Source organism: Myotis yumanensis, unplaced genomic scaffold (genome assembly GCF_028538775.1).
Source record: "Myotis yumanensis isolate MYYU_CA2020_CCGP unplaced genomic scaffold, mMyoYum1.0.hap1 SCAF_7, whole genome shotgun sequence".
Lineage (NCBI taxonomy): Eukaryota > Metazoa > Chordata > Mammalia > Chiroptera > Vespertilionidae > Myotis > Myotis yumanensis.
Window position 1 is genome coordinate 88,345,161 of NW_027223758.1, and position 24,143 is coordinate 88,369,303.

The 24,143-nt window shown below is 39.2% G+C and overlaps 1 protein-coding gene across 1 annotated transcript in view; it reads left to right on the forward strand.

Moving 5' to 3' along the window:
• Window positions 1-24,143, forward strand: part of CCDC178 (coiled-coil domain containing 178) — a 231,522-nt gene that overhangs the window by 204,868 nt on the left and 2,511 nt on the right. The window contains exon 20 of the mRNA XM_070419519.1: window positions 7,094-7,228. Coding sequence (XP_070275620.1) covers window positions 7,094-7,228 — 135 coding nt within the window. The remainder of the gene's footprint in view (window positions 1-7,093; window positions 7,229-24,143) is intronic.

Here is a 24,143-nt window from a genome sequence, read left to right on the forward strand (position 1 = left end):
CTGAGAGCCGTGTCTCCGCCTTCGGCCTGCGCCAGGCCACCTGGACGTCTTGTTGCAGCAGTTGCTGGGCCCAGGTTTCTGGTTCAGGTCTGAGTGACTGTATTTCCAACAGGTTCTGGGTGACACTGCCCTGCTGCTCCCGGGAACCCGTGGTCTAGCTCATGTAGGTCTAACTGCAGCCCAAAGGGGAGCATCTTCAATACACAGTGGGAAGTTGCTCTCCTAAGTCTTTGTGTAAAATCATACACAGATTTGAACAGTATTTGAAATCTTTGTGGGTTTTCCTCATATTTTTACCAGCAACAGGTGCAGAACGTTTATCCTATTGTTTTTAAATAAATCGCCGTCCAGCCAGTGTGGCTCAGTGGTTGAGCGTTGACCTAGAAACCAGGTTGCAGTCACGATCCCCAGTGTGAGGCATGGAGGAGGCAGCCAATCAATGATTCTCTCTCATCATCGATGTTTCTCTCTCTTCTTCTCCCTGCCTCTCTGAAATCCATAAAAATATATTAAAAATACTTATCAATCTGATGAGTATGAAGTACATTTATTTGTGCTTTATATTGAGGTTAAACATGTTTTCATGTTTACAGACCAAATCGTTGTCCTTGTCTGTGGATCACCTTCTGGTGTCCTTTGCCCATTTTTTATGGCATATTGTGCACATTTTCCCTTATTTGTAGGGCTCTTTCTATGTTACAGAATTAATGTTTGATGGCTATTCATTTTATTAACGCCTTCTCTAAACCAGTGGGTTATTTTGTTAATGTTTAAACTTTTAAACTTTCATATCATTAAAAGTATTAAGAACGGGTGTTAATATTTTGCTTAAGTTCTTCTCCTCCTAAAGATCATGAAGCTATTTTATCGTATTTTCTTTCAAAAAGTTTAAAGTTTAGCTTTCTCGTTCTAGTCCATCTCATTTTGTTTACATGTATTTTGAGCTAAAGATCAAATTTCATTTTAGACCTTGTGTAGGGAAGACTAATCATGCCATCCTTTCTCCCTGCTATAAGTGCTATCTCTGTCATATTTCAAATTTCTATATTTCACCTGAATGTCTCTCTTTTCTGATCAAATGTTTATCCTTTCCAATATTGATATCTGAGTTCATATAGCTTTAAGACAGGGTTTGCATATTACCTGTCAAATTATTTGAACTTGTTCTCCTCTTTCACAAGTGTCTTGGCTATTTCCCTTTCTTTGTTCCTCCATATAAATTTTAGATCAAGTCCCATAAAACCTGATAAGATTGTAGACTACTTTGTGAAAAATTGACATGCCCTTGACACTCTTTTTTCATTTGTGGAATACTACACCTCTCCGCTTATTCTGTTTTTATATTTTTCAAAGATGTTTTTTAACTGTCTCTATAAAATCCCGCATATTCTTTGATAAATTGAAACCTAGATACCTTACATTTTATATTGTGATTATGAATAGCATTTTTAAAATGACAATTCAAAATTGGTTATTACTGATTTCAAAATGGTATTGATGTTTTTAAATATTGATCTTGTAGGCAAAATAGTTCCTACATTCTCTCAGAATCATTATCTCTTATTGATGGTTTGTAGAGCCTCTTGAGTTTTCAGTGTAGACATTCTTTCTATCTATTATACCTATCTTTTTTCTTTCTTTCTTTTTTTTTTTTTTTACTACTTTGGCCAGAATCTACAATTTTAAATAGAGGTATTGATTTCTGACATCCTTATTTTATTTTTCCTGGCATTCCTGGGAATGTTTCTAAAGTGTGTCTATTTAGTAAAATATTTGTAGGGAGTTTTTGATTTATAGCCTTTATGAGATTAAATAAATTTTCTCCTGTTCCTATAACTAGATAATTTTTCATTGTTGATTGGTTTTGTTCAGTGTTGATTCATATCAACTTCTTTGGGGGATGATTATTTTCTCTTTAATATATTGATGTGTTACATGAAAATATTTGTTGATAATGAACCATTTTTAAATTTCTGGAACTATTAAATTATACTCCCTATTTACTGTCTTCAATTAAAATAATGAGCTCCTGGATGCTACGAACTATATTTCATCAATCAATAGGTAATTATTAATCACCCTCTTGTTACTAATAAATCATTTTCAGTTTCAGGCTTAAGCCAGTGAGTGAGAAGAGCACTTTACTTTCCAGTCAGAAAATAAGGAGGTCAGTTCTTCCCTCTGTCGGCGAAGAGAGTTAAGAATCTATTGTTAACTGTGCTGCGTAACAAGTGGCCCCAAACTCAAGCAGCTTAAACTAACAAACATTTATTTTCTCATAAAGTTTCTGAGGGCCAACCATCAGGAGCTGCTCAGCTGGGTGATCCTGGCGTGGGGTCTCCCACCAGGTTGCAGTGCGGTTGTAGGTCAGGTGGCGCCACCTGAAGAGGCGGGGGCATCTGCTTCCAAGATGATGCCCAGGCTGTTGGCCAAACACTGCCTCCGTTCCGCACCACGTGGGTCTGTCCACAGAGCCGTCCTCCAAACATGGGAGCTGGCTTCCCCCAGCTTAAGGGATCTAATTCTAGAAACAGAGAAATCACAGGACAGAAGCCGAGAGGGGGGGGGGGGGGGAGGAAGGAAGGAAGGAAGGAAGGAAGAAAGAAAGAAAGAAAGAGGCATGCTATCCCTTCTGCCATATTCTGTTCTTTACAAGAAAGTGATTAAGTCCAGCCCACACTCAAGGGCCCGAATTCTGTTTCACTTCTTAAAGGAAGGAATAGCATATGACTTGAGGGCCTATTTTTAAAATCACACCTATGAACATTTTTTTTCTCAGACACAGCAAGCAACAAATATGCTTCAACTCTGTCTCACCCCTTTCTTCCGCATTGTGTCCCAGTTGTCCCTTGGGGCTAGATATGGTAAGGCTTTATTTGTGTCCTTCATAATGTAAACCAGAAAATTGTACACTGCAACCTGGCCCTGTAAAATACCTAAAAAGGTGATGCTTTCACATTTTTCATTTCAATGCTGAGCACATGGGAAAGGTATAAGGCAATATTTTGGTACTAATGTGGTTATGGATAAGCCCTAATATTTTTGAAACCTTTAATTAGAATATAAAAAGTGTTGTTGTATTCTTCTTTTAATTTTTACATGCATAACAGCAATAAAGTAACATAAATCTAGATTCATATAATGAGAGGTTTTGTATGTCATGATATATTCATTATAACATTAGTATTAAATCCAGGTTTATGTGACATAAAAGAGTTAGCAATCATGAATTTATATAAGCAAACAAAAGATTAAAAACAGAATTCATATAATTTTGAGTTTTAAATAGGAAATGGAGACTCATTCTTGAACGTCAACACATTAATTTCCCCTGCTTTACTGTCAACCAGTATCATGCTCTGAAATCTTAATGAATGTCATGGGAGCCTAATCAAATTTACAGAACATATTTTTACCAAATATATAGTCGTATTTGTATACAGTGTTCACAAGTACATATTTTATGCATTGCTCACTTTGCCACAAGGTCACCAACTCTGTATCTCTCCATACCCTGGCAGAGTGGACAGTGATTGACTTTTCTCTTCATGGAGAGGTACATAGTGGTCAGTATCTCGAAAGGATCAGTGGATTCCATCTTTGGGCTTCCTTCAGCAAGGAGCTCAGAAAGCAAGTACGAGAGCCAGGCTTCTTCGCAAGGCTACTGCCAGTTCAGACTGGTCAGAAGCCACCATCAGAAAACACTTCCAATTCTGTTTCGCCATCGCAGATGGCTCAGAGCACACACCAACTGTTGCCTGACCCGGCTTTCCTGATAAATGGAATCTCCTCACTCTCTCTTTCATAAAACAAAATTGAGGGAAATTGAGGATCTTTTTCTGAATGACTTTTCCTGTTCTAACATGCTCCTTCGTAGTTCATTGAGAATATGTCCATTCTCTGCCAAAGTTCTTGCAATGTTTGTTTGGGGCTAAGCAGCAGCTCAGTTTATGTCAATGGCTCGAAATTCTGTCATGGCAAGTAAATCCAGTGCATTTGTGTCCCTTTCTGTTTCCCTACCCCTTCCTCCCACACCCCACCTCACCTTCTCTAAATTCGGGGCCAGAGGGCAGGAATGTGACCATTTTAAGAATAAATGATTGTATTTCAGGGATGCAGTCATCCAAGTGTTTCATTCCAAAAATACTGGGCTAACTGAGGTTGGAGAGATCAAAAGCATTCCAGATCCTTTGGTTTTCCACCTAATTTCTGCCAGCACCTGCAGGATGCGTATCCTTTACGTGTGTCTCTTCCATTGCTGGTTTATTTTTCTCTTCTCCCACTAATTAGTAAGTTCCTGGAAGTCTTATTCACTTCTTCATTTTTGCCACTAAATTTTTCCGAGTTCACTTTATTGAATTATTTTCAGTAATATTGAGTGATCACTGTATGCTGGCATATTATTACTGGGTTTCTATCATACTCACTTTCCAAAAATAGTCGTCATCACTGCCAATTCTTTCTCAGCCATCTTTCTCGGCATCTTAAATATTTTCTCTATATATTATTGATCATTTTTTAAATATACTTTTATTGATTTCAGAGAGAAAGGAAGAGAGAGAGAAACATCAATGATGAGAGAGAATCATTGATCGGCTGCCTCCTGCACACCCCCCACTGGGGATCCCGAAATCTGGGCATGTGCCCTTGACCAGAATCGAACCTGGGACCCTTCAGTCCGCAGGCCGACGCTCTATCCACTGAGCAAATTGGCTAGGGCTATTGATCATTTTTTCTATGTATGTTCCATCATCATGTATGTGTGTATATGTGACTTTTACTGGATGCTGTTCTTTTCTCAAGAATTCCTTCATGTTTTTTTTCCCCCCCTTTCCTGGTTCTTTTTCCAGAGGACTATAAATTTCCCCAAAAATATCTTTTTTGAGATACTATTCTTTCTTAGTTGATACTTAAGGAACTTCTCTACTTCAGCAGCTGCAGTTAATATTTGCATATGGACTAATTAAAGGCCTTTGTAGCTACCTCAAGCTAGAATGCAGAAACTGCATAAGCGGGACTGAATGTCCACAGCCGCTGCTGCTCCTGTGAGGTGTGCATGTGGGAAATGTTACCATTCAGTTCCCTTTGGTTGGTGAGCTCCCCCTTGCAATACCTCCCACATGTTGAAGATCTGCCACTTGAAAAAGTTGCCTTCCCTTTAGGGCAGCGGTTCTCAACCTCTGGGTCGCGGCCCCTTTGGCGGTCGAACGACCCTTTCACAGGGGTCGCCTAAGACCATCCTGCATATCAGATATTTACATTACGATTCATAACAGTAGCAACATTACAGGGATGAAGTAGCAACGAAAATAATTTTATGGTTGGGTCACAACATGAGGAACTGTATTTAAAGGGCCAGAAGGTTGAGAACCACTGCTTTAGGGTGTTCCTCTAAAACTCACCTTTCTTTTATTTGCCTTTTGTTGCATTTGTGGATACCACAATAATTATGTAATACATAGACTAAGGTGTCCTTGTCTTAATGAGTATATTAAGATAAAGAATACCTTCCCCTCATTGGCTGTCAGAGTTGGCAGAAAAATATTTTAACATTATATTGAAACTATTAAAATATTTTCTGTAAATATATGTTAAAATATTATAGAAGATAAAATGAATATTGCCAAATTTTCTCTTCAAAAAGTGATGTTATTCTTCAATTCAATAGCCTAAATTATTGGGTTTGCCCATAAACTAATTCCAGGTAATGTATTGAAGCATTTAGCAAGCTTAAATATTTATAGTTTTTAAGGTTATATTTTCTTCCTAAATTAACTAATTAACCAAGAATAGAGACTTCATATTACTGTAAAAGAAATTACATTAATACCTATGTGTTGCTTATTATAATGCATAGTGAAGATAATTATAATAAACCACATGCAACCCCAGGAAACTTCTTAAAAAGTGTTATTTGTAAGTAAACTGTTTTATTGAAAAATGCATATAGAAAAGTGTACAAGTTATACACGCACTGTTTGATGCAGTTTCACAAAGGATCCCTTACATACAACCAGTACCCAGATCAATAATAGAACATACAACAGCTATATTTTGCGGCATGTTTTATTCTGTTATGAAGAAATGTTTGATATGAAATTTTTGGTGTTTATTATTCTGCAACACACACTAAAAAAAATCAACATAAACAATTATCCACACTATCAAATTCCAAACGAGGTTTCAGTGACAGAATATATTACATGTAAATTTCATATGGATTTTACCATTCATTTGTATAAAGTTTACTTCTTTGAAAATAACCTGATTATAACATTTCTGCTTGGCGTGACTGTGCTAACTGGAAGGACAAATGTCTTGATTGAACTTCTGTGCTTTTTGTTTGGTTGGTGTTATATTAAACTTCCAAAAGGTATGGAATGCCTTCTCCCCCTCCCCCCCCGAAGTCTCCCTTTTTCCAAATAGACTCGGTGTTAAACGTTGCATCCACTGTACTTTGCTGCAGTGCGATGTTTCCATGTCACGCAGTCAGAGGGAGGTAGATTAATAGGGACTTCTAGCTGGAAATTTCTTCCTGTTATTGTTCTCCCTCAGCAGTTGATAGCTAAGTTAATTCTCTTTAGTTTTGTCACGCTCCAAAGTGCACGCCGCCAAGCCATGGCAAGCTTTATGAGGAAGAAAAGAAGCAACGGTGTCCATCAAAGTCTCCAAGTTGCATTTTTAAACTTTGGCTTGACCTGATGTGCCATTCAAAACAGCTTTAGAAGATTTTTTTTTTTAAAGAAAGGTTCAATATGTCCCGAGGCTATCGGTTTTGAGTTAAACTGGGTGAAGGAGAAATATTTTACTCATCAGCTTTGCAGTCACAGAGTTTGCCTCCGCTAGAACAAAACTGCTGAGGCATTTAGAGAAAATTAACCCCCCATCCTGGCGGCCAGATGTGACTGGTTTCTGATGAGTGCACATGAGTGGGCGGAAAAGCCAAGAGACTGTGAAATTCCTGTCGGGTCCGCCCGGTGCAGAGTGGGCTATTGACTGCTTTCTATATTTCCCTCCATCATTCTTCTTGAACACTGCCATTAATTTCCTCTCCTGCTCTACTTGTGTTCCTCCCCCGCCCCCTCCCCTTCAGCTCTGTCAGCTGCAGAGGCAGATACACAAGAGGTGGCAGAAGTACCTCCGGCTGGTGGTCCTGTACAGCCGGGTGCGGCTGGCCCAGTCCCAGGCGGAATCTCAGGAGAGCATTCAGAAGATCTTAGCCGTGCAGGTAGGTGATTGCAGGCCAGGAGGCAAGATCGCCTCGATCTAGATTGAAAAGCAAACGATGGGTAGTGTGATGAAGCACTGACACCACATCCCACCAGAGTTTGATACATTTCTAACCTCTTTAATAAGCCGCGATGGCGTGAAGGATGGATTCAGTAAGTCAGCGTATACACCACGCACACTTCGGGGGGGGGAAGGAGAATGAACTGATTTGTCACAAACCTCGGGATGGGTTTTAATAAATACCTTTGGTGTCAATATACATGTTCAAATTCCCAGGCTTTGCACATGGGCCTCGGCTGTTTAAAAGATACCGTCCACAGTGGCCTTGTGTTGTTCCTTTGGTGTGGAATCTGCAGTGAAAATGCCACTCGCATTTACTTAATGTTTTCTTTCCCCTTCCATTTTGCAAGAGGCTTGTTCCTCTAGGATCTGGAGATGACTGACTCTATGTTAGAAATAAGCAAATTTGGCATTAGAATGTAAATATGGTTCCCAATGCTGTGAAATGTTACTATCTGCCCATCCCAGTAAAAACTTTCAGTGGCTCAATTGTCTTAAAAGTAAGACAATGATCTATTTTAGAAACCCCCATATTGACTATGTGAAGACTATTTTATTAAAGTTACTTAAATATTTTCAAATTAATATTTTACTCTTGGAAATGTTACAGTATTACAAAACATGGCCTCCCAAAGCAAAACCCACATGACCTTGTTCTATTAAAAAGCAAAAAAAACTTTTTTTTTGAGGAAACACCATACTGTTCTCCACGGTGGCTGCACCAGTCTGCATTCCCACCAGCAGTGCACCAGGGTTCCTTTTTCTCTGCATCTTCGCCAGCACTTGTTGTTTGTTGATTTGTTGATGATGGCCATTCTGGCAGGTGTGAGATGGTACCTCAATTATCATTTTGATTTGCATCTCTCAGATGATTAGTGACTTTGAGCATGTTTTCATATGTCTCCTGGCCTTTTGTATGTTCTCTTTCAAAAAGTGTCTATTTAGGTCCTTTGACCATTTTTTGATTGGATTGTTTATCTTCCTTTTGTTAAATTGTGTAAGTTCCCTGTAAATGTTGGAGATTAAACCCTTATGGAAGAATATATTGGCAAATAAGTTCTCCCATGCAGTGGGCTTTCTTGTTGTGTTGTTGATGGTTTCTTTTGCTGTGCAGAAGCTTTTTGTTTTGATGTAGTCCCATTTGTTTATTTTCTCTTTAGTTTCCATCGTCCTAGGAGATGTATCAGTAAAGATATTGCTCTGACATATGTCTGATTTTTTGCTGCCTATGGATTCTTCTAAGATTTTTATGGTTTCCCGTCTTACATTTAAGTTCTTTATCCATTTTGAGTTTATTTTTGTGTATGGTGTAAGTTGGTGGTCTAGTTTCATTTTTTTGCAAGTATCTGTTCAATTTTCCCAACACCATTTATTGATGCCATTTTATGCTCTTGCCTCCTTTGTCAAATATTAATTGAGCATAATAGCTTGGGTCGATTTCTGGGTTCTCTGTTCCGTTCCATTGGTCAACATGTCTGTTCTTGTGCCAGTACCAGGCAGTTTTGAGAACAGTGGTTTTGTAATACAGCTTGATATCTGGTATTGTGATCAATGGGGGGGGGGGGGCGGGGGGGAGACTTATGTAATACTTTAAACAATAAAAATTTTAAATTTTAAAAAAAGCAAAAAAAACCTAGAATTATCTGTTGTGTAAAAAATTATACATTTATTCTCAAAGAACGCTAGGAGATGCTCTCAGAGTGGTCCCGTTTATGGAAGAGGAGACTGAAACGCGTGGAGATGATCTGCTCTTAGCCAGGGTACTTGGGCAGCTTTCTGTGTCTCCATTACTGAGATTAAATGTTCTCAGGGGAAGATAATGAAAGATAAGAGATAAAGTAAGATCTTTCTTAAGGCTACAGATAACAGGCTGACCAATTTAGGTTTGATATTCCAGGAATGCTTTGAACATTCGGTAAATAATTCTTGGCCATTTTTCAAACCAAGTGCTAAAATTTTGCATGTACTTTTTAGAGATTTCTTCTTATTGGGGAGGGGAAGAATTGTGTCTGGACTAGTAATAAAATAATAAAATTGACACAAGACCAGATGAACTGGAAGAATATCAATTTAACATGTGTGTATTGGAGAATCACAGTATGGTTGGTGCTCAGATCATAAAATGAGGCTCAAAGAAATGATCAAACCAGGCACCTTTTTGTATTATTTCGACAAAGTAATAATAAATTTGAGAAATTGACAGGACAAAGAAAGTTAGTGTTCATATAAAGGAATCTGAATGAGGCTTGGGTTTGTTTTTTTGTTGTGGTTTTTTCTTTAGTGATGAATGTGAAAAAAATAGTAAATTAGAAAAGAGGCAATAGGAGTTGATTATACAGACTTTTGGCTCTGAGTTGTTTAACTCTAGTGATAAAGGGTGTCTCCCAATGCAGTGAGGACACCTTTCACTTAAGAGGCCTATTCCTGAATCAAGGAGACAAAGGTCAAGGTTCCCTTCCCTTCTGGCCCCAGCTGCTTGTCAAGTAATCTTAAAGTAATCATCGTGCCATTATGGGATATTTTGGGGCAGTCTGTCTTGGGCTCCCACACTCTCATGGTATTACCATAGCTTAACTTATTAGCTATCAGAAGGGAGTGCACGTAACACATAAAAAGTATAAAAATAATATGGTCATTTTGGTATAAAACATAAATTACAGATCCAGTAAACTCAGAGAAGCCATAGAAATCATACCTAGGTACATTGTAGTCAATTTCTGAAAACTAAAGACAAAACAAATTAAAAAAGATAAATGCTAAAAGCATTCAGGGAGAAATAAATAAAAGTTTAACATTTCATCAGAAACTATTAAAGCCAGAAAATATATACTGCTGAAAGAAAAAGTGAACCCAGAATTCTCTATCTAGAAAAAAAAATCAATTCTGTAGACCTAATTCAACCATGTCAAAAGTTATATTAAGTATAAATGGACTAAAAACCCAATTTTAAAAAAAGATACAGTCACATTAGCTAGACATATAAGATTCAAGCTTAATTGTCTAAAAATTATACACTTTAAATACAAGACACTGATAGGTTAAAAGTAAAAAGATGGAAAAATACATGGCATGTAACACCAAGCATAATTTGGAAAGGATATATTAATATCAGACAAATTAACTTCACAACTAGGAAATTACCAGGGATAAAGAGGGTAATTTTATCAAAAGAAGGACTCAATTCATCAGGCACATATATAATCCTAAATGTATATGCATCTAATTAAAAAAGAAAATTTCAAAAATATATTAAGCAAATATTGAAAAAACTTAAAGTAGAAATAAAAATATGTATTACTACGGTTTGTGATTTTAATACTTCCCTCTAGGAATTGATAGAGCATGCAGAAAGAAAATCAATCAGGAAATAGAAGAATTGAATAACACAATCCACCAACTTGACCTATTTGACATACAGAGCATTCCATTCAACAAGAGCTGAATATATGTTATTTTAAGTGCTTATGGGACATTTCCAAATATGGTCCATGCACTGGGTTATAAAACAAGTTCCAGTGAATTTAAAAGGATTGAAATACTATAGTGAATAATATGTTTGTTTGTTTTTTTACCACAATGGGCTTAATAAAAATCAGTAATTAACAGATATTTGAACCTTGCTGGTATGGCTCCCGTTGAGCATGAACCCATGAAGCAGGAGTCATGGTTCGATTTCCAGTCAGGGCATATGTCTGGGTTTCGGGTTCGATCCCCAGTAGGGTGGGTACAGGAGGCAGCTGATTGATGATTCTTTCTTATCATTGATGTTTTCCTCTCTCTCTCTCCCTCTCCCTTCCTCTCTCAGAAATCAACTGAAAACAAAACTCACTAAAATAAAACACATAAAAGATATTTGGAAATAAACAAAGGAGAACCTCTATTTAAATATTGATATCTAAGATGGAAATACATTCATTTTACACATATAACAAAATAATGTAGATTCAAGAGATTAACAAAGCATTTTTCAATGTTAAATTTCCCAAATTAAATTACCTGCCTCCTTTATTATGTTAAATAGCATGTTAAAACCAAAATGTATTGCTTTTTAAAATTTTTTAAATAAAATAAACATATCTATAATTGTTTTTATTAGAAAGAGATAAAATTTTATGTGTTCTGATTTTTTCTTGGACTTAAACAAAATAATACTCAGCATCTGTGTTATGTTTAAATTCACTTTATACAGGCAGTACATTTTTCAAGTGGAGGAGCCATGTCAGTGGTGTGGGGGAGAGGAGTTTTTCAAAGACAGGACTTTAAGTTTGAAAATTAGTGACTAATGGAGCATGCCCAGTAGGTATTTTTCATACAACTTAGCATCATCATTATATAACGATGCTGCTTTGATGTGAGTTTAACTCAGACACATGATTTTTCATCCCAGAGTATCAAGATTATAGAACAATGAACAGTACAGTTATAATGAGGAAGATATTAAGATAAAAATATTTAATAAAATACTAAAGAGATAAAATTTGAAGTAGCCTTGTCATTCACTTATGGTGTCAACTCTACCATAGATAAAGAGAAAATGATGAAGACGAAGAAAATGAGCCCGTAAAACCTTAATGTGGAAATGGGACGTTACAGAGTTTAGATTAAACAAGTCCCATGTTTTTTAAAAATTTCATGTAGTGTATTCCAAGTGAGAACCACAGCACGGCGTCTCCTTCCGCATTCCCACGCAATGAAAAACGTCTTCCCTTTGGGTTTTTATACTGTACAGATCTGCATCTATTACTGTGAGAGGGAAATAATCTGGCATGTTGAGTGAACCTTGGCATGAAAACTCTCCCCATTCCTTTCCCTGCAGCATATCCCTCCATTGGTAAAGGGAATATTTTTCACACTAATTTTGACCTCCCTAAAATGAACTAGAGTCTAGGCCAGTGATGGCGAACCTATGACACGCCTGTCAGAGGTGACACGTGAACTCATTTTTTTGGTTGATTTTTCTTTGTTAAATGGCATTTAAATATATAAAATAAATATCAAAAATCTAAATCTTTGTTTTACTATGGTTGCAAATATTAAAAAATTTCTATATGTGACACAGCACCAGAGTTAAGTTAGGGTTTTTCAAAATGCTGACACGCCGAGCTCAAAAGGTTCGCCATCACTGGTCTAGGCAAATATCAGAAATAAATTGACCTCATATGTTCATAGGAGGTTGCAGTTTCGTGCATATCTGATGTGTGACTTGTAACAACCCTCTCTGATAGGAGAAGAGGACCTGTTGCCCCAGGTAGCGGGTTTGGTAACTGAGCTGTAGAGAAGCTCAGGGACTTGTCCAAACACTCATGATTAACAAGTAACGAATCTTTGGACGAACACCTCACCTACTATGATTTCTACTTTGATCCCTGTCATTTAAAAGTCAGACTAAGATCTCCAGTAACTACTCACTCCACTAGTAAGAAGGAAGGTCACAGAACCACGGAATTAAAGTCTCCATCTGGGACAGTTAAGTCAGAAGGAAACATGAAAGGAGGCTGTCATCACATCGTGGAATGTATAGCTCTCGGTGTGACTTTCCTGAGTATGACCCTGCTCCAATCATTGTCAACCGCCTATCATTTTAGAGTCCACACTTTCTTTCCTATCACACATTGGTAGACACCTTCTTTACTAGAATAAAGCTGCTCCACAGAAGTCCCTCTGTATGTGTCATTACCTGAAATAACATCTCCAGTAAATGTGTTGATAGACACGTCATAGATGATAAACACATCTATTGAAAGGCTAACCATGGTTGCAAAGCAGATTATCTTATTTAAAGACACTGGTTTTAAAATTTAGACATTTAATTTAATTATCCTTTCCCAGAAGTATATTTAAAAAAAAATCAGAAACCTAGTGTGAATAATATCATCATTGCAGAAAGGAAAACTTGCAAGAGTGTTTTTTTGCCGCAAACTCAATAATTTTGGTATAATCACTAACTATGTTTTTGTTGTATAGAACCAGTATGATTTGGAAAAAGAATAAAATTGCTTTTAAAGTACAAAAATAATTATGAACCACTTGAAACGTAATGTCTGTGTTTTATTTCTCATCAGAATTCATTAGTGTGTAACATCAATAATTTAGCCCATCATTTGCCAACACTGACGTGGCTCAGTAGTTCAATCATGTAACCCTGTAAACTCACTTTCCATTAAAATGAATGTTGCTGACAAAGGATAACTAAAGAGATACTTCATTTATTAACTAAAGAGGTACTTCATTTATCAACATTTTTAAATTAGGAGTTTGGGGCCACAGAAGCTTAGCTGGATGATTTATTCGAAGGATCTTTATATTAGACCTAAAGACTTATTCCAAATCACACGATGCTACCCACAAAGATAATCGCATTTCATTTGCTTAGCATGTGACTCAGGACTCTCTTCAGAGGCAGGCGTAGCCACCTGCAGAGAATCAAATGACCTACCAAAATGAAAACTCCGCTGCTTAGTATAAAATTATGAAATATGTAGCATTCTCCTATATCCCAGTTTTCTTCATTGGGCATATTTATTACATAGCCTATAATATGACATTCAATATCCTAACAACCTAATTTTAAAATTGCAGCTTTATGTAAATAGGCTAAGTTAGTTAATGATGGATATAAGGCTCCCCACTACTCACCAATGCTACCTCAGTACATTCGAGTTCCTAACCACTTGCCCCTGACTCACACCTTCCCAGACGCAAATGCCCATAGATGTTGCCGACACTGTTTGATCAAGAGAATTTCATTTTGCAGAGTTGATCCCACATCCTGCTGCTAGGTTAGCATCACACCATTTTAGATGCAAAAAAACAGACAAAAACATAAAAACATCTGTTAGTGCAGTGAGCAAAGCATGGCATAACCGTTTCTTATACATGGTCAAAAATTTTCACCTCATAGGCCTTTAAACGTTCAATTTCTAGCAAATACTGCACGACTGCATGGTCAGATCGTTCCCCTTCTGTAATAAGTCAAATGCACTTTTCTTGCGAACACCTTTTTATAGAACGAGAAGGACCTCCGCATTTAGCTGCTAGAGTTGCCAGCTGGCGTCCTTCCCTGTTTTGGATCAGAAAGTTCTCAGCCAGCTGATTCATACCAAAGTCAAAATCCGGGGCTGATGTTGGATTACAAAATGTTATTTTTACTGTGTCAAACTGATCCTTTTTCTTATCTTTCCTCTCTCCTTTTAACTCTCTTTCCTTCTTTAGAAACATTTATCCTGACAGATTAGAAATCACAGTGATCCTGCAGAAAAGCCTGCCCATGCCTCCTTTAAGGTTTCCTTACCTCCTAAAAGTTAAGATGGGGGAGTCTCTTCCACACGCTCCACACACTCACCTCACAAGGCTATGTTTTGCTCGAGTCTTTTTGAGAAGAAATGGAGGAAGCTGCACTGTATGATGCAGCCAGCCCCGGGGTAGCCAGCGAGTTCCAGCAGCAATTCAGTGGTTCTCAACCTTCCTAATGCCGTGACCCTTTAATACAGTTCCTCATGTTGTGGTGACCCCCAACCATAAAGTTATTTTCGTTGCTACTTCATAACTGTAATTTTGCTACTGTTATGAATTATAATGTAAATATCTGATATGCAGGATGTATTTTCAGGGGTCGCGACCCATAGGTTGAGAACCGCTGCTAGCCGGTGTTCCTATAGCACCTTATACTTGCAATCTGTGTTCCTTTTAGTTTAACTATCGCATATAATTCTGGGAAGGAATATTTGTATCAGGCCCATGGTAAAAATAAGGTAAATTAACTCTTGAAGGGCTGACATGAACCACCCCATGACACAGCAAGTACATGGCAGAGCCAGATGCAGATCCCATGTTCCCTGATTCTCAGTCCGTGCTGTGGCAAATGAAACATGCTGCCACGAAGTGCTCTTGTTTGGGATGAAAGCTAGTGACGAAGATGGAGATGGAGACGGAGACAGAGATAGAGATGAAGATAGAGACAGCTCAGGTGCGTGCTCTGCATGTATGTTGTGGATCTATTGTGGAAGACAACGGAAGTTAGGCAGAGGAGCAAACTGGGTGCAGCTGAGAGTGAATCGTTACTTTAAGAGAGTGACAGTACACAAGTGACATTTTAAAAAGCTAACTCGTCTAGTTAGGACTTCCAGTGAAAATATTTGGGAAATGTGGCTGAGAAGCTACCATAAAAAAATGGAGATCCGCAGGGGTCAGATCCTGTACTAGAGGAGCAGCAAAGGAAATGGAGAAGAAGGGGAAGTGGTGGGCATTTCAGAGGCATAAAGGCACCGACGCATTCAAACAACGGGCTTATCAGGGTGAGACAGAGTAGAGCAACAGCCACCTCATAGAGCTCAGGGTAACCAAAGCAATAAGGAAGGGTCATGGGTAGGGCCCTTCAAGCCCAGTTAATAGTCCGTCAGGGGTGGGCAAACTTTTTGACTCGAGGGCCACAGTGGGTTCTTAAACTGGACCGGAGGGCCGGAACAAAAGCATGGATGGAGTGTTTGTGTGAACTAATATTAATTCAAAGTAAACATCATTACATAAAAGGGTACGGTCTTTTTTTTTTTTTTTTTTTAGTTTTATTCATTTCAAACGGGCCGGATCCGGCCCGCGGGCCGTAGTTTGCCCACGGCTGGTTTAGGGTATACATTGCTTGCTCAAGGAGAGTGGGACCCCAGACAGAGGTACCCCCTGAGCAACAGCAATACTGCCTGGCACAGAGATGACACGGGGCCATGACAAGTGTTGTGGTCAGGCTGGGAAGCCATAGCAGAAGATGAACTTGGGGAAGTGAATGAAGACAGAGAAAATTAGAGAAAGGAAGGCAAGTAACTTAGCCTCCCGGTGAACCTGGAAAGAAGCATGCCACCCATCAAGGAAGAAAGAGAAGACCAAAAGTTAGGAGAACAACTAAGCAAGTGCTATAGGACAAAAACAGGAGGAAAAACGTTGTAGAATGGTGGTCATTAGGGCCTGCAATTGTAGACAAGAGCATGTGTATCTTTGAGGTATATTTTTTCCTAATTGCAAAATGCATATTTGCCTGAAAACAGCATATGCCAGAATCATTGCATCTGTTAAGCTAAGTGGCTGTTTAACTGTATTATGTGATATGACATAGTATCCAGACTTAGATCATTATTACAAAAAAACATTTTATGCTGTATTTCTGAGTTTTGAATAAAATTTGCATACTTATTTTTAAACTTGCAAAAAATCCACCAACATGCATCTGAAATTACTATGCATGCATATAAGTAGCATGCATGATAGGAAATATATCGAAGTCCAGCATCTGAGCCTTTACCGTCCTCTCTCACACATCTGGCTTTATTAAATAGAGACATTCATGATGGCTCTTTGATCTTTCTCATTTAAACATGCGTATAGAAAAAAGATGTTTTAAAGTACAAAAATATAACTAAGTCACTTTTCAAGCAAAACAAAAGAGAAAAAATGTGTAAGTTAGTACCAGATGGAGCAAAATAAATAAAAGACATTTTAAATATATATTAGGAGAGAAATCAGATCATCTAATAAATGAAGAAAATGGACTCTGCTGGCTAGCAAATGGATAAAAGAAAAATACTTGGGAGAAAATGGTCACATAAGCTTTTTATGAGAGAAGAGAACAATAGAGACTGTATTTGTAGTTAAGTAGCACCTATTACTAAATACCTGAGATAATGAAAGCTTGCATCAATTCTGATTGACCAAAAGGCATTATGAAACATCAAGGAAACATGAATAGAAACCAATCAGCAAATTCAAATAACACCAATTATAAGGGCCAAGTGAATAGGGAATGAATTTACCAAGCAATAGAGAGGCAAGTTATTTCTAAAAACCCTGAAATGCTAAGACATGGCCAAGATCTGGGAGCATACCTATGTGTGTGTGTGTCTGTGTGTGTGTGTCTGTGTGTGTGTATGTGTGTGTGTGTGTGTGTGTGTGTCTGATGTGAAAAACAGAAACATTTCATTATTTCCATAAATATCAAATATCTTTGTTGGCATTGTAGATACAAAATGAACCAAATGCAGTTCTTGCTTCAAGAAAAATCTAGGCTCAGAGAGAAAAGACAGGTGAAGAGGCAGGGTCGATGCAGTGTGGTAGGTGCGGTGACAGCGCACCACAGCCGTGGGAAGACTTTCCAGAGCAAACACAGGGCAGCCAGATCCCGACTTGGAAGGACCCTGCACATGACAACACGTGCAGTATGTCCGTGTGCCTCACACGAATGCAGTCGGGTTATAGCTGCGGATGGGCAAGTCATGGTATGACATGGAAAGACGCTGGAGCTTTATCCTGATGGTATCAGGTGGGAGGAGGGGGCACGGGGATTGATGAGTATGAAGAACGAGAGGGATATGATAACATTTGGGTTTTAGAAAGATTTCTGTGGCTGGTGTGTGGGAAGTAGAATGTAGGTGGGTAGTGAGCGGGCAGTGGAGTAGATGTTTAAACTCTGTAGCGGGCCATGACTGGAGGTGAGGTGATTTCTTAGAATGCTCTTGCAGTAGTTCAGTTTTGGACAGCTGATAGCATCAAGTAATGTAATGTCATTGGAAATGGAGAAGGCACTTGAGAGAGAATGAGGGGGTACAGAGGAAAAGACTGGTTTTCGCTTTCTGTGGCCCTTGTTTCTAACAGCCATCTCTCTGCTCTCTCTACAAATCCTCGTTTGGGAATTCAACTACACACCAGCCTCCACCATTTTTTCCTCCCATCCTTACTTTCTGTTTGTTAAACAGATACTCTTTAAACAGCGACAGAGTTGTATTAAAGAGATGGAATGGGAAACAAGACAGACGTGTCCCTTTCCCTCCAGACATTGTCTGACACCGTTTCTGGTTCCTGTGAGGTCATCTCCGTCACTGCTCCCCAGTTCTCTCTGGTGCCCTCAACTCCCTTCCCTCCCAAACAGGGCGAATATGTTTTCCTGCCTCTGTGGGTCCAGACATTGTTTTTTCATACCTGTATCTGACAATCGCTTTATTAAAGCTTAACATCTTTCATTTCTTTCACCAGAGAGATTGGGTCCAGGCAAACAATGCCTTTTTCAGTTTTATACTCTCAGTAGTGCCAAATGCAGTGTAGAATGCATGTTGTTTGACATACCTGTCTAAAATGTACAGATGGCCTTAATATGACATATCACTAGAACATACATGATACATGCATGTCTTCCTCAAAAGTCTTGAAAATCGTTGTTTTACAAGAGGAGAAAAGTGTCGATGTGCGTATGAGCTATAAATGGCTCCTTCATTCTTTGGTTATTAAATATAACATTTCTATAAGGTCATTCTGTTCATCAATTTGTAAGTTGGGCAAGGTGACAAAAAAATTTTTTGAGTAACAAAGATGAGTTCAAGAATGGGATAAATATCTGTCCTATGTTATTACAAAATAAGATAGACTACATTTTGCCAATGCAAGGCACACATAACTTTCTATACCAGCGATTTTCAACCTTTCTCATCTCATGGCACATATAAACTAGTCACTAAAACTCTGTGGCACACCAAAAAGTAGATTATTTGCTGATATGACAAAAAAAGGTATAATTTTGATTCATTCACACCAGATGTTGTGTTGCTGTTGTCATTTTTTATTTGACAATCTAAGGCAGTGGTTCTCAACCTGTGGGTCGCAACCCCTTTGGGGGTCGAACGACCCTTTCACAGGGGTCGCCTAAGACCATCGGAAAACACATATATAATTACATATTGTTTTTGTGATTAATCACTATGCTTTAATTATGTTCAATTTGTAACAATGAAATTGAGGGTCACCACAACATGAAGAACTGTATTAAAGGGTCGCGGCATTAGGAAGGTTGAGAACCACTGCTCTAAGGGAAAAGAGGTCAGGGCCCCTGACTGAATAGTCAGGTACTGCACATTTTATTTATTTATAAAATATATTTTATTGACTTTTTACAGAGAGAAATGGAGAGGGAGAGAGAGTTAGAAACATCGATGAGAGAGAAACATCGATCAGCTGCCTCCTGCACACCCCCTACTGGGGATGTGCCTGCAGCCAGGGTACAGGTCCTTGACCAGAATCGAACCTGGGACCCTTCAGTCCGCAGGCCGACGCTTTATCCACTGAGCCAAACCAGTGAGGGCGGTATTGCATGTTTTAAATATTTTCGCGGCACGCCGTCTGTACTTCTATAAGCAAAGCATTTAGCAGTCACTGTGAGGTGTAATGACATTGCTAATAACAGCTCTGGAGCCACCTTCACAACCCACAGCATACACTTTCAAGTGTATAGACAATGCCAAGTCTCTTTCATGTGTGTTGATTAGATTTTTAGAACAATCAAATTCAGAGCCAAGAACGATGAGTAAAATGAGTGATTAATTTGATTAATACCATTTTTGTTTGAAATCAGGAGCAAGAGACTTTCTGACAGTTATAACGTTGGTTTTGAAGGTGATTCCTAAGCAAAAGTTGTGAACACACACGTTGCGGGGGGCGGGGGGGGGGGAGGCGACAAACCTTCAGAGTAGGATATGTAAGTCCTGTTTGGGCTTGTTGCAGTTAACTCTTACATCATAGCACATCACAATTCAACATGCGCTACTGTCGTGCGCGTCCTTGAAAATGGGCCCATCGCCCAGCTGGTGTGGCTCAGTGGTTGAGTGTCGACCCAGGAACCAAGAGGTCACAGGTTCGATTCTAGTCAGGGGACATGCATGGGTTACAGGCTCGATCCCCATTAGGGGTCAGGCAAGAGGCAGCCAATTGATGATGTTCCTCTCTCTTTGATGTTTCTCTCTATCCCTCTCTCTAAGAATCAATAAAAACATATTTAAAATAAAACGGGCCCCTCAGTGAATCTGTCACATACCCACAAAATCCTGGTATACGGTACCCGGCACCATCTCTTTCTGTCTACTGGGACCTACCGGGTGGGGCGGGAGTGGTGGCAAGAACCTTTCCTGAAAATGTGCTGCTTTTCTACTCCTGACCACAGCCCCTGCCATCTTAACATCAGGGGATGCCTTAGATAGAACAAATGCAGCTGAGTGTTTGTTGAATGAATAAACGAAAGAGAAAGGTAATTCACACTGTCTGTACAAGGGCCGAAATATAAGCGCAGGTCTCATTCTAACTTATTTCCTTCACGCCAATAGAGTTTATCCAGAATACATCTTTTGGGATCTCAGTGAGTGCCGGCAGGTGAAAGATGAATAGGACAATAAGTGTCCGAAATGGCTTGTTATTAAAATGTTAAGCAAGTTTGTGTGTGTGTGTGTGTGTGTGTGTTTTTCAAAATGTCTGAGACCGTTTAATATGCTATTATGCCTTATAATTATTTAAAAAGTGCGGTGGACTATTCAGTGTTTACCAAATTTTTGAGCACAGAACATTTTGTTTTTCCTCTGAGAAAACATTATACCCTGAGAAGGAAAACACAGGTAGGATTAAAGGTATGCTAATTATTTAACAATAAATATGAAAATAGAAAAAATAAAATAGTATCCAATTCTATTTACTTCTTATATTGAATTCTAGGTAGAAAAGACTTAGTTCACGTAAAGAAAAATTAGGACCTGTTATTCTCCACAGGTTTTCCCCCTAAGAATCTAGCAGGATCACAAAGTGGTGGGTTCCCAGTTTTTTGTGTGGTTTTTTTGTGTTGTTTTGTCATTTTTTTTGTTTTCTTTTGTTATTTTTTTTTGTCTTATTTGCTAGAATTGTTGGTTTTGTTTTGTTGGAGTTTTTTGTTTTGTTTTTTACTTACTCCTGAAATACTTTCCTCCCTTAGAATATATTGGTTTAGGGTTCATAGTCCTCTTTTTCTCACTTTTTTAATATTACTATGTTAAATAAAAATTAAAGCATCGCTTTCTCTCCATCATTTGGTATGTTGTCAAAGGTGTGACCGTTTTCCCGGTTATTATAAGTGATATTCCACCACATTTTCTGAAAAGCAGCCTGGCTAGTCCCCTCAGCTTCCTGACTGTGCCCATCTCCTCTGTCGCAGCCCCAAGGCCTGCAGCTGGTTTGGTCTCTCTGAATTTCTGACTTTTTCTGGAAATCTGATAATATTTGAATTGCCAGTTAAAATCGAGCAATATAATGTTTCCTGTGAATGCTCCCCCGCCAAAAATCTAATAACGTCGCATTAAAAAAAAGACAAAGTAACCATTTTCTTTCTCCCGCAACTGCTCAGCTGTGCAGCCTTGAGTTTTTTTACACCTTCCGAAGGTGGGCTCAGTGTACACAGGCAAAGCCCCACCTCTCCCTTCCCTCTGCAAGAGCGCACTGCGACGCATTAGGAGCTGCATAGCCTTGTTAATAAACTTCACTCCAAATGCTTTGGGAGATAATTTGATTTTTAAAGAAAAAGAATAAAAAACACCGAAGCTGAAATATTGCTTTTATAAGCTGCAAGATCAATTCACCATGTGCTTTTTTAATCAACTGAAATATATACATTGAGACAAATCACAGATGATTTAGCATTCTCCCATATCACGTTCCTGAGCACGATTAGTTCCTCGTCATGTTTTTTTTTTTTTTTTTCCCTCTAATACCGTCTTGTGCTCTGACTTATGGGGGGAAAACTTTCCATGAAAAATGTGTGCCACGTTCCCACTTCTGGCCTTGGCTGTGATTCTCCCCTGCCCTAATTACAATATAAATCAACCGGAAAAAAAAAGAAAGAAAAAAAGATGTACAGCGACGGTGCCTCACTTAGAGAGCCGTGAAGATTGATCTGGAAGCGGCGTGTTGTCAAGCGCCCTGTCCACTCCTCACCTTTGCCAGTTCTAACGTGCATCCCCTGGGCCCACATGTGGTTTTCAAAGGGAAGCAAATGTGGGAGGAAAGGCTGTGGAGGACACCCTGCCCTCTGTCCTCACTGAGCTCGCCCCGCAGCTGACCCACAGAGAACGCCGGGGCTCAGGACTTCTCCCAGCCGTGAACTTCAAACCCACTCCCTCACTGGAAGGAAATGCGCCGTAGCTGCTGCACCGGGGTAGTCATGGGAACAGAACCCGTCCTGTCCCTGTTAATCAACGTGCATTGCTGCCACCACCCATGCACAAAGGACCTCTCTTCAGGTCACGGTGCTATTTTCCTGGAGAGACGTTCCTCACCCGACCTCTAGGACAGTGATGGCGAACCTATGACACGTGTGTCAGAGGTGACACTCGAACTCATTTTTTTGGTTGATTTTTCTTTGCTAAGTGGCATTTAAATATATAAAATAAATATCAAAAATATGAGTCTTTGTTTTACTATGGTTGCAAATATCAAAAAATTTCTACATGTGACACGGCCCCAGAGTTAAGTTAGGGTTTTTCAAAATGCTGACAGGCCGAGCTCAAAAGGCTCGCCATCACTGCTGGGAAGTCTCTAAGGGAGGTTCATTCATGGCTCTGAACACACCAAAGTAAAACACAGCCATGCAATTCAGAAACGGAGCCGACACAACCTCGCGTGGCCCTTCGTCCTTCTCCGTGGAAGGCGTTGGACTTGCTGGCTGTGGGGTTAAGTTCGGAGGCTTGACCTCGCTCCCCACGCCTCTCCAGAGGCCTGACCTGCCCACTCCTCTGCCGTTCAAACAAGCTGCGGCCACGCTGGTCTGACAGATCAAAGAGCTGAAACCGCACGCCTTTTAGGTTTCTTTGTGTTGCGTTTACTTGAAAGTCTTTTTGTAACTTGATGGCTTCATTTAAAAAGTGACCTCCGTGACCCCTTCTTCATGAAATGTGACAAAGCCGCTCACACATGTCCAGGGCAGCTGTACACTAACGTGTCTCTACATCCCTCTTAAAAATGGCTCCTCTTCTAGACAAACTCCTGAAAAGTCCTATTCTCCTGTCCAGAGGGTCCCTCCTTTTTCTGTTTTCCGAGAGCAGAAGGCGCCTGTTGAATAGTCAAGGGCCAAAGATTTCTGCTCTCAGCTCAGATGAGGACTCGGAAAGGAATGTAATCATACTTACAAAATAAAGTACATTCCCAGATCCAGAAATGAGCTGGTAATTGAAATGATCATCAGTGTTTTAACTGATGACCATGGAACTCTTTTCTGGCAAACGCCTCATAGAGCATTAATTGCACGTCACATCGCAGATCTGCGGAGTTAACTTCCGTCCTGCCCTTGGGACTGCGAAGTCTTAAAGCAACATTGTGTCTTTCGGGCTAAAAAAAAAAAAAAAAAACTAAACTGTAGAAGTCCTATTTGGTCTGTGAAGTATGTGCCTCATTGTCCTTTCAAATGTCATTCCTGCCCCTCAAAGCCATGTTACCATCTGCCACGTGTGAACACAACTAGGGAGCGTGAGTCACCTCTTCTCACCTCCATAGCACCCAAGTCCCTTTCTCAGAACACGCCAGAGAGCTCTTTCCCACAAACAGCAAAACCGAGGTGTTTAGAAAGGGAAGTTGGTTCTGATTTCATTGCCTCTGATCAGTGTTTACAGGGGGACAACCTAGATTTTATTTGTACAGACCGCTATACATTTTAATGGTTTATTTAAAATAGATCATAATAGTGACCGTTAGTAATATAGGAATGGGATGCTTAATTTAGGGACATGAGAATATTTTGCTCTGGTATCCATCAGCAGATGACATTACTGGATATAATATCTGCATTAGGAAGTTTGCATGAAGCAAAGGAAGAAATGTTGATAAAATTAATGAAAGCTGGCTTTGAAAATGTGACCGTGTGCAAATCTTCATACAAACACAGACATGCAAATCTTACTGTTTTAAATGTCATTCATTCCAAAGTGGGCTTCTTCTTTTCCTTAACAATTCATACAGGGCTTGAGTTTGACAGTGGATTTGCTCTTTACCATAAAAAAAAATTATTTCCCCAATCAATACTGGGGAAAAATGATATG